The 12,500-nt window shown below is 32.9% G+C and overlaps 1 protein-coding gene across 3 annotated transcripts in view; it reads left to right on the top strand.

The window, feature by feature from the left end:
- Positions 1 to 871: 871 nt before the first annotated feature.
- The window catches only part of Mmp1 (Matrix metalloproteinase 1), a 37,522-nt gene continuing 25,893 nt past the window's right edge, over positions 872 to 12,500 (top strand). For all 3 annotated transcript variants that reach the window (XM_068367285.1, XM_068367287.1, XM_068367286.1), the window contains exon 1: positions 872 to 1,150. In XM_068367285.1, coding sequence (XP_068223386.1) covers positions 1,055 to 1,150 — 96 coding nt within the window. In that variant the 5' untranslated portion in view covers positions 872 to 1,054. The remainder of the gene's footprint in view (positions 1,151 to 12,500) is intronic.

Genomic DNA, 12,500 nt, shown 5'->3' with positions numbered 1-12,500 from the left:
TCATCATTAAAAGTAAAATAGAATGGATGAGTGTAAGAGCTCATTAGATAAGAAAAATGGATTAAATGTATTTGTATAAGCTATCTAATTTACATAATGCATAAAATGGTATAATTTCTTTGAAGAGGAAAAAATTATACAATCCGCAATTTTCAGAAGTCCCGTTATTTCCATTGTTGTGAAAAAAACCTCTTTCCCGATCTCTCAACTTGACGGAATACTGAAAGTTCTCCGTTTCCTCCGATAGGAAATCGCGAATTCTACCAGAAACTGGCTTTTTCGCATCCTTCCGGCCTGATTCATGCTGACCTCCGGCGGCCCGTCGTAGGATTTCTGGAATCGGAACCTCAGCTAGTCAGCTAATACTGTTATACTAAGCTACCATCTATTTCTGGTATCCCTATTGAAAGCGCTCTAAAGTATACTGTGCAAATTTACTCTATTCTATGTTACCTCAACTATAATCATTTAAATGCCAAGTGAACTGGTGACTTAATATACTCTTTTTATACGAACACCACAATCGTTGTTACTTCTCAGAAATTCAAATGCCCCATCACGGAAAGGGCATTATGACTCACATCTTTCAGGTTAAAATGTGAGTAAGATAGAAGTTGCCATTTAAGATTTTCTTTGCAAGACAGTCTATACTTCCAGTATGTGAAGGGGAATAATAATTAATATATAACAGAATCATAAGATATGTGGATAAAATTTGCAATAATAACAATTAAAAGTGAATCTAATATTAAAGTAACAATAAAGATGAAGGGTAAAAGATGTTTGACAGAATCCGGATTCCAGTGGGAGACATCGCTATAGCTAGCTGGCATCTCACCGAGCGAGCAACATATAAAGTCTAGTAACGTATCCGACAGAGTTAGGTGCATTTGGCACATCAGTGAGTTCGGACGTGTGGCTCGCAGTTCTCTGGATGCCACTTAGTTCATAGCACCCCCTTCTTCAGTTCTCCTTCTGTTTATTTTTCTGTTTCCGTTATCAGGATTAACCTATCATCGGCGTGAACACGAAGGATTTTGTTTTCTAAAAAGTTATGATGGCGTGGACAACAACCTTATTAGCGTTGTCCCTGACAATGGGGCTGTCAAGATCTCAACCTGTTCAGATCACCGGAACGACGTCGGCACTCGTAAGTTGAAATCTTTTTTTTTTGTGGGCGATGAAACTTTCTTTTGTTGGGTTTGTTTTTGTAAATATTCATGAGTCGAAAAGCTTAGGAGTGATTACGATGATTTAAAATTCTTGGAAATAAGTCTAGTTTTCAATTCTTTACATAAACTAGACGTAAAAAATGTGTTAGTTAATGATTTCTAGGGAAAAATACTGGTTGGGTTAAAGAAAGAAACGAAAACTCAACAGTTCTTCTCAGAAATGCCAAAGGCCTTTATAATAATCTTATATCATTATGTAATCAACGACTGAGCGCGCATGTCAACAACCCAGCTCTATACTGTATAAGAGGCCCCTTTTTCTATATTACAAGCAGCGATGTATGTAGCGCTAATTTGTTTTCAACTGAAAACCTTGAACCCAAGTCTTTAGTTCTTAATGATATGCATAGAAATACACTAGATAAGCACATATTTTACAACAATAAACGTACGCACTCACATACACACAAACGCATTTATGTGTATATATATTTGTGTTGGTATGTATGTATATATAATCATGTATGCTATATCGATGCTATATATGTGTGTATGTATGTGTTTCGTGTATTGTAAGTTACTATGCGATGTGATATATATATATATATATATATATATATATATATATATATATATATATATATATATATATATATATATGATTATATATATATATATATATATATATATATATATATATATACACACACACACACACACACACACACATATATATATATATATATATATATATATATATATATATATATATATATATATATATATATATATATATATATTAATTACATACATTACATTTTCTTAAACAGGCTATAAATACAAATATGTTAGCAGTTTATGTGTGGAGGTTCTTATAGAGAATTTTATGTCGAAAGGTGATTGATAAATAAAATGGAATAATATAAAAAGAACATGTAATATATTAATTGAAAGAATGTGAATTAACACTTGCCTTTATCACTTTCATCGCGACTCCAAATTATTAAATATGCAATCAATGATCAGTGTCACTGGACCAGAATCCCCAATCTATGCGTGTTCCTTTGTCCTGAGAGAGAGAGAGAGAGAGAGAGAGAGAGAGAGAGAGAGAGAGAGAGAGAGAGAGAGAGAGAGAGAGAGAGAGAGAGTTAGTGCTAGGAATGTAATGTTGATTCAGTAAACCAGCTTGTGCGGTCACACATTTCCTGACATTGTATATAAACAAGTTCAGATTCTCTCTCTCTCTCTCTCTCTCTCTCTCTCTCTCTCTCTCTCTCTCTCTCTCTCTCTCTCTCTCTCTCTCTCTCTCTCTCTAATAATGATACTTCTTTTCCTATTTCTCGCCTTTCGATAAAGAAATGTTTATCTTTACGATCTGTAGATTTGCTTACAAAAGGACTTCTTTACATTTCATACTAATTATATAACGGTAATAGGAAACGTCTTCCTATTGTTTGTATTTTATTCAGCTGTGTCCTCTGTTTTCTGCTTAACAATACGTTATGTATCCACCTGCGTGCGGTATACATACACACACACACACACACACACACACATATATATATATATATATATATATATATATATATATATATATATATATATATATATATATATATATGTATATATATACATATATATATATGCTATACATATATATATATATATATATATATATATATATATATATATATATATATATGTGTGTGTGTGTGTGTATATATATATATACATATATATATACATATAAAGTATATATATATGTATGTATATATATAGGCTACACATACATATATATATATATATATATATATATATATATATATATATATATATATATGTGTGTGTGTGTGTGTGTGTGTGTATGTGTATGGGTGTATCTGTGCGCATTCGTTAGTGTATGTATTAATTTTATGTATGTAAAAAGACTAGAAAACCTGTTTCATAAAGACAAATAAAGTATAAAAAAGTTCATGTCTATTGTGAGCAATATAGTAACAGTTTAGTCCCGGCAGCTTCGCAGCTCATGAAATTTCATTTATTTCAACCAAGTCTGTCAACTTCAAGTTCGATATTTTCCTTTAACTTATGCAAGATCCTGTATTTCCTTATTTTTCTTTACCTCTTCTCTATTTCCTTATATTTATTTATGTAGATAAAAGGAACTGGCTTACCATTCCATTCCCTTTCTCTTTAAGTGGAAAAAAAACTAAAAAATTAATTTCACTTTAAAGGGAAAAACTAAAAAAAATAATTTCAATTGAAAATAAAAAGATAAAAAATTAATATCATTAAGAAGTGAAATCGTGACGAGAAATATGCAAGTGCATATTTTGATAAATAATGAATAAGATCATGTTGGCAAAGGTCTGCGTAAAATCAAATGATTCATTAATTAGAAGTTTTTTACCGACAGTTTTATTTCCACGTCTCATCAAAATCCATACTCCATTTGAGTGTAGCAATGTTAATCAAAGTAATTCCAGATAGCAATGACTAAATACAGCCTCGTTTTCCGCGTGAATTATTACCCATTCACTCGGCGTCTAGAAAACAAAGATTTTGCAGTGTCACTCCCGACAATGAATTGGTTCGAGCTGAAGAATTTCTCGATTTTGTTTGATTTTAACAAGGTTAAATGATTTGAGCAATATTTCTTTGCTGCTGTCTCGTTATCAATTTTATTTTGAAATTAGTCTAATATGGGGAATAACATGAGTTATTTTCCATGTTGGAGCCCCTAGGTATATAGCATCCTGCTTTTCCAACTAGGGTTGTAGCTTAGCAAGTAATAATAATAGTTAACTCTATATGGGGTACAGATAGCTATGTGGCGTGTTAATGCATGCGTCCCCTGTTGATATATACGATATCCTAGAGGGAAACCTTTAGGGTACTCGCACCAGAAGTTAGAATTCTGTGATAACCTTTAGTTTAATCCTCTGGGAATATCCACTGTAGTTAAATATACCCTTAGGAAGCTACTGAAGGAACCTTCCATCAGGACGACATGGCTTGAGCCCAAAAATAATAATAATAATAATAATAATAATAATAATAATAATAATAATAATAATAATAATAATGATAATAATAATAATAATAATAATAATAATAATATAAAGAGAGAAGGTAGTGAAGATAATAGTTCTCGCTATGAAACAATACAATCAGATATTTCATAGCCTCTTCTCCTCGAGTACCAGCATCCTAACCAGCATCCTATAACTTTGTCCGACCAGAGACAGCATATCCCAGCAGCGCCGTACTTTCAGCCAAGAGTTCCCAGATGAGGATCCCCTTGGCGCCCCTTTGGAGGAGGAGGCATTAGGAGCCGGGTGAAAGAGGAGGAGGGGGAGGAGGAGATAGAGATAGAGATGGAGCATAGGTCGATGGCACTAGTATGTCTTTCAAGAAAAAAAAAAATCACATTCCTTGTGAACCAATATTAACATCCTTAGACCTCGTATGGCTTTGGTTTTCTTTTAGGAAAGAATAAACGAATTTATCGTTCATCATCCAGCTAGTTTTTTTTCTATGAAAAAAGAGAAGAGAAAAAAAATATATTTGATTCATGTAACATATGAATGGCTTTCAATTATTTTTTTTTACATTCGCTTGCTTTCTTCATTTCAAAAAGTTCTTACTCGCAATGTAAATGAAAATTTATGGTTCCAGGTTCTTATGGAATATTTAAGCTATGAAAAGATCTTCATATATCCAAAGAAAATTTCCTTCATCATTTTCTACTTCGTCATTCTACTCCCCCATGTTTTCCATAGTTCATAAATATGTGCATGAAGCTTAGCGACGAAGGTGCTTCCGTTTTGGACCCCCCCCCCCGTCTCGTTTCATGCATAATTGTTGTGTTGCTGCTTTCTCCTACAAGCTAGGTTTCCTCTGCAGCATCCTTCGGTACTGATGCTATGTTAAATCTCCTCTTGGGAACAATTTCCCCGGAAGGCCAATGGACTTTTCGGCGACTTAGTGGAGACAGACACATTGGCGTTTGTCCCCCCTCTTTTTTTGCTTGACCCTTCTTTTCTTCTTCTTTCTATTCTTCTTTTTGTGTAGAACTTGATCCCTCAGTCCTTACCAAATGGCTGTTCAGTGTTGTGTCTCTCTGTTGGTTGTTTAGATGGAAATAAATTCTGTTTTATGGTTTAATTTTATTCGTAATGCCAGAGTTGTCTTTGTGACTTTTTTTTTTTTTTTTTTTTTTTTTTGTATGCCCTTTTCCGTTTTGACTTTTTAAAAACTTTTCTGTCAACTGTTTCTAACATTTCTAATCTAACAGAAACTACCTTCCAAAACAAATTTACACAATACTCAAAGGAATAGTAACTCCTTCAATTCATTTATATTTTTCCTCATTCTTCAAACTATCAGTAGAAATTTTTTAAAACTTTTTAAAAATAGCGATAAGTTAATCACTAGAAAAGTACCATTTGAGTGCTAAGCTTTCTATTGACTCTTGATATGTCTTTGTATAGCAAACGAGGACGCTTCCGTCATTAGTCATTGATACTCGAAGTCCTCACGCATTATGGATACGTAACTTATGGAGGTCGATACACCTGCCATTAGACCTTCATAAAGTCTTTACAAGATATATATTGCTGTTCAGTACCGTCATGAATTCATCCATTTGTTTTATATTGGATACACAAATCTCTTATAGAAAGGAATTCTCGATGATGATTGTAACACATCATAAATTTGTTTCAAAGAATTCAGGAATAAGAAGGAAAGAAGGAGTTTAGAGATATTGACAAGGAAGGAGACTTCAGACACAAGGTCCCTTTTTATATAGCACGAATAGAGTGAACCACAAGTCACCGCCATAGAATCCTAGGGCAGTTTACGAGTTTGATGACCTTCGCTTCGCAGCATAGATGAAATAAGTGTGCTTATGTTGTGGACGTTTGAAAAATCCTTTTCCAAGTCTTCTCATTTTCGTTCACTCTTTAATCTCCCGTTTTATTAAATCCCTCACGACACGGCTGTTTTGCCTCCTCTTGCAATGAATCCAAAACATGCAATGTAAACTAAAATGTGCGTTCGTAATGAAGTCCAATGGTTCTGAATCATGAAAGAAAAGAAAGAGAAGAATGTGATGTGAACACATCGTCCAAAATATCTAAGAGAATAGCTACATATTGTACAACCAACAAATCGTCCTGACACGAGAATAGTTACAGATGGTTTTAAACTATCAGAACCTAGATACATATCTACTGTAGGCTTTACAGTCTTTAAATATGCGGCCGCAAGACTATACAATAGGCTTCCACAAGACATCCGAATAATTGAAGATATAAAGGTTTTCAAGAGGAAACCGAAGACTTTCTTATTCCGCGAGTGTTTTGACAGTGATGATCAAACAGTAAGCGAACAATACGCAATGTAAAATGTTAAATGTTCCCGAATGAACACCATAAAACAATCGTAGAGGTCCTGTAGAGAGTAGGATTCCCCTGCTGTACAGGACCAGATAAGCAGCCCTTAAAGTATTATTACGCAATGAGAATCTAAAATAAAACTTTATTGGTATAAAAACTTTTGTCCCGTGAAAAAATAGATAAAAAATCTCGTTCTCCTTACTCCGTATGGCGTTGCTTCTTGCATTATATATCCGAGAGATGACATTTCATTGTAATACAAGATTCTAGACGAGCTGGGAAAGGAGAGAAGTGCTGCCTCAGTCTGCAATGACTGGCGGTTGAACGTGAACCCTCCCAGAGATTTTGCGAATTATTATTATTATTATTTTTATTATTATTATTATTATTATTATTATTATTATTATTATTATTATTATCAATAGTAGTAGTAGTAGTAGTAGTAGTAGTAGTAGTAGTAGTAGTAGTAGTAGTGTATAAGCATTTGAATGGAACAAACCAAAGCATTCATTCGCTCGCTTAGTTAACTTGGTCTCCATAGCACAAACAATCCTCAAATGTTAATAAAATGAATAACAGTCACGAGAGAGAGGTATGAATATAACTGAGTTACGTAAACACACAAATGCATAACTACTTACATAAACAGAAGCTAAGGCACCCTGGTATTACGCTTTTAACTAAAATATCGCAGCCCCTTTTAATTGTCTTCATTCTTCAGCATCGCAGTAGAGAGAAAAGAAAGACAATGAGTGATAATGGTAATTGTATGCAATTTCATTCGTTCGTTTTAGGAAGAACAAAATATTTCGTGAGAGGGAACTGACACTTGTGTGGACATTTACGCATTCTTAAGGTTTTGCGTCTTAAAGCCCTGAGTTTCCAATTACCACTTTTTTGATAAAACATGAAGGATGTTCTTAATTACTATAATTTGGTTTTTGGTGGTTAATTAAACGCATAATAGCTGTGATGACATATTATTGTTTTGTAATGAAATTAATGTTTGCGATTGTTATTAAATGACAAAAAACGTAATTCTAAACTTTAAAAAAAAAAAACATGTTTTCGTGAAATTCCCATTATAACGAATCATGCAAACTCAAGGCACTAATTAAGAGACGGATAATTTTAAATCAACCGCTAACAATATAGAATTGAAGCTTCTTCAGAACCGGCAAAAACAGAAGTAGAAAGAGAATTCTAAATGTTAACAATTAATGGAAAGAAACTATATTCACAAATACACATTTGAACACAGTAACAAACAAGTCCATACGCATTCGCGTAACAATGTATTCTTGAATATATATACGCTACATGAACACCCAAATATATAAAAACATAAAACATTCCATACGCAATAAAAATGTTCTCTCTCTGAGTGCCATTGCCTTCTGTCCATGTAAGACATCTGTCCTTCCTTTTTTCCCACTAGTTTTTTCTTCCAAAGCCATTAATTGGGATCTCCTCGACTCCCTCAAGTCTGGACCAGGGTCCTCCGGACGACGCAATGCCTAATTCTCTGATATGAGAGAGAGAGAGAGAGAGAGAGAGAGAGAGAGAGAGAGAGAGAGAGAGAGAGAGAGAGAGAGAGAAGGGCTGTTAGTGGTGTACTTCAAAAGTTTATGTGGACAGTTAAGTTCATCAATTGTCTTGGATTCTTTTATTGTTCTTTTTTATATTAGTGAAGGAAAATCTTAGGATGAAAAATCCTTGTTTTTTTTTTTACTTCTTCTTTTTTTAAAATGGGAAACTAAGTTGAAATAATGAGAATAACTATAAAATCAGTCTAAAGTAAAAGATAATAGAATTTAGAATAAACGGGACGTATATGTTATCGGAATTTTGTAAACTCCCTTTGAATAAAATAGTTATAATAAATGGAATTATCATCATGATTCATAGATTGCGTAATGTAATATGAGCATTAAAATCACTACTTCATTATCGCGAACAATACTTACTTGCCTTTACACTTGGATGGAAGTTAATGTCCCGAAATGAGCTGGGCGTCACTTACAGGTCCCACACTTCAGGTATTCTTTAAAGATTTGGTTCCTGGTGGGATATGGCGATTAGGGATGCATTGCTGAAGAAGCAGATCAGACAGAATAAGCATTCGGATGTTACGAAAAACCCATGTTAAAAAAGATAACACACACTAATACACACACACACACACACACACACACACACACATATATATATATATATAAATATATATATATATATATATATATATATATATATATATATATATATATATATATATATATATATATATAATGTGTGTGTGTGTAACACTAACCGTCACTTTCGTTTGAATTGAAAAATCCAAGAAATAGCCATGAAAGAAGAAGAAAAATAAGGGAAATGAGGAGCTACAGAAAAGTAGAGGGTAATGAGAGCACAATTGTGTTGTTGGCTTTCAAGAGTCACGCGAAAAACTTGTATTATAAACACAAGGTCAGATCAATGAAAAGGGGCCCTTGTTTTTTTTTTTTTTTTTTTTTTTTTTTGGGAAGGCGGGAATTGCTAATGGCCACTCTTTGGCAAGTAACATTTTTCTTTATGACTGGTGAGAAGATAATTGACAGTCATTATACTTTCTTATTCTTCTGAAAGGTTCATGACCTCTGTTTTTTTCATATGAAGTAGCCTGATGGTACTGCGCAAATATATTCAGTTTATAAAAATTGTTTATATGGTTCGACTGGAATAACAAGATTTCGTATTATTCTGTCAACTACCAGTGCTACTGTTGCTACTACTATCATCATTATTATCATTATCATTTTCTGCTAGGATCCTTTTTATTTAGAAACGAAAATTCCTAAGTACCCATTCCTATACCCTATGTATCCAGCCTATGCGTTTTAGAAAACTAGTAGAAAAGTCACATAAATATTGATCAAACTGGAAATAAAACTGAACCTTCAAGATTACAAATCTGTGTTTGGTAAGACGTCATAAATATTTGTTCCTTTAAAGTAATTTATAGATTTCATGTTTGTCATTTAGATTGAGAGCACATCAGTATTTTCTTCTTCTTGGGGTGAGGTTGATTTGGCTTTTCAGCATTTTCCGCATTCTTAATTATATTTGCGTAAATATTTGTCTATATTTAACATTAGTCTAATTCAGAGCATTTAATACTCCTACTCTCTGAAAATAAATTCAAGTGTCACTGAGGGTAATTTCAAAGTTGACATTTTTGTCGCTTCATGTAATTGAAAGTGTATTGATCAATAAGTTAGAATTGCGTAACCCACTTAGATTATGCTTTATCATGAAAACTTAACAATGGGACTTCTTTCCATATTTATGACTTTGTGTACATTCATGTTTATCTGTTTTTAGCCTACAGTTAATATTTTTCCCTAAAATAGATTCTGTTTTAGATTCAAACAAGGCAGTAACCGACATATACATAATCTATCCCAGCCACACAGTCGTAGGATAAATATTTATACATTTTCATACGTCTCCAAGTCATTCTTGCCAACAAGACTCTATCAAAATGTCTTTTTCGTTTGTAAACTTTCTACCCTCTCATTTTGGTATCATCAAGTACTATAACAATACGCTGTCGTCCCTAAAATAGATTCACCACGCATACCTGGTCACCTGTAATCCAAACATAATCAAATACCTAAATTGAAAGATATTCTTTATTTGAATTATTTTAACAATTAATGCAGCGTATTGGATTATACAGGCAAGTTTGGTTGCTTTCCCTACGCACTGAATGGTAAGAACAACTTTGTTTCATTTTGGGGATGCGAAACACCAAAGACTCTCTCCTTCCCAAGTGATCCCCTGCTATTTACCATGCCTATTAATATCCTAAGCTGCTGAGACTTCCCAGGGCAACAGTGTCTATAGGTAACTCCTCTTACCAACGTCGAGGTGAGAGTCGATTATAGACTTCCCTGACACGTAAGCTATCCATTGATTTGTCTCATTCAGATATTGTACTTTCACTAGGCTTGACTATGAATATTTTCGTATGCCTCACGAGAGATTTATAGCTCATTTGATTTGATTTATAGCTCATTTTATTTTGATATGTGAAAAATTATATAAAACTTCTCTATAAGAAACTTTTTCATCGTTTCCTTTGGAGTTTATCAACAATTCCAGTCTTCTAACACCGAGTTAGAGCAGTAAGCACTGCATCTTACTGTGTGTGTGTAGTTTAGGAGTGCGCATGCGTGGGTTGCCGTACCAATTTATTCATTAAGATCATAATACGAAACTGAAAGGCGAAGGAGAGAACTTTTTTTCACTTCATTTCTCTCTCTCTCTCTCTCTCTCTCTCTCTCTCTCTCTCTCTCTCAATCAAACATGTTATCTTTTCTTCTCTTGCAGAAAAAGGTTATGCTGGTTTATTTCGTCACAAAAAAAAAAAATAAATCTCTCTCTTTCTGTCTCAGCAATGTATATATATATATATATATATATGTGTGTGTGTGTGTGTGTGTGTGTGTGTCGTGTTCGTGTTCTTGCGGGTGTGTCGTCATTTAATTACACTTTTATTCAACCATTCTTATTCTGTGATACAAACCTACTGTGAGACGGAAGGATTGAGAAAAATCATTTGGATGACCTAAATTCAGGACCGACCTTTTGAATTCATGATAAAAATAAATTGTTAAAGTGAAAGTGATGGACGCTCTGTTATCAGTGGTTCCTACTTTCTTTGTTGAGAGTATTTCTAGATTGTGTGTTTACTTTTCGGTAATAATAAACGAAATATATCCAGTAATGACCCAGGGAAAGGTTTTGATAGGCTGGTTTCTCAAAAATTGCAAAACTGTTTAATGTTATATATAAATTTTACAAGACCTTAAGTCTATAAAATGAGTATTTTACATACTTTCTAATTTGAAATATCTGTTCCAACTAATTTTTAATCATGAATCCTATTTCATGTACCTTTTAGACACCCTTTAAATCACAGGGAAAAAAATCATATTCTTATTAAGGTTGAAACACCAGTTTTCTAAATTTTCAGTCTGAAAAAAACATAATTCACATATTTTCATTTCGAGGTACTTGTTACGCATACGTTTTAAATCTTAGAAATCAGTCTCATAGACTGTACAGTTACAGTCTGGAATATATACATCAGTCTAGAAATTTATTTCACACACCTTTTTCAGGCTTAATATCTAATTTAAAATATTTTGAAAGTCTGAAATACCAAATCTAATTTCCCGTAATTTGACATTAAAAAGAAACACAATAATATCTTTAAAATCAATTACACTTAATTTCTTAAATGTAAAAACCACTTTTCAAATACTTTCTAAGGACATTACATTTTAAAAACCAAATACACTTAATTTTCAAATACGAAAACCAGTTTCAAATTTTTTTTTAGTATGAAAAACCATGTTCACATCTTTCGCAATTCATAACACCAATTTTTCACACTAAAAATAGAAAGAAAACAAAGAAGAAAAGAGAAAGGGGGAGAACAGAAGCTTTGCTTCTGTAAAATGAGAGATTCTTGACTCATCGTTTCAAATGACCTGACGACAAAGACACGTGATTCACAAAGGAAATGGTAAATAAAAACAAAAACTGGGATTTCTTTTTTCTAGTATAATTTTGAGAATAATTAATGACGTTTCCAATTAATAGTTTAATGGGCCAGGATGCTAGATTTCCGTTAGAAAATAATGTACGTTTACACACACCACATATAGACACACACACATGGTATATATATATATATATATATACACAGTATATATATATATATATATATATGTGTGTGTGTGTGTGTGTATATGGATCTTATATTAATCACAAAATCATGACAAGTATATTTCAGTATTATTATTATTATTAGTAGTAGTAGTAGTAGTAGTAGTAGTAGTAGTAGTACAGTATCAATATTGCGTAAATCAACTTT

The sequence above is a fragment of the Palaemon carinicauda genome, chromosome 45, assembly GCF_036898095.1.
Source record: "Palaemon carinicauda isolate YSFRI2023 chromosome 45, ASM3689809v2, whole genome shotgun sequence".
NCBI lineage: Eukaryota > Metazoa > Arthropoda > Malacostraca > Decapoda > Palaemonidae > Palaemon > Palaemon carinicauda.
The sequence above is the reverse complement of the archived record's forward strand: the minus strand, read 5'-3'. Positions and strand labels throughout refer to the sequence as shown.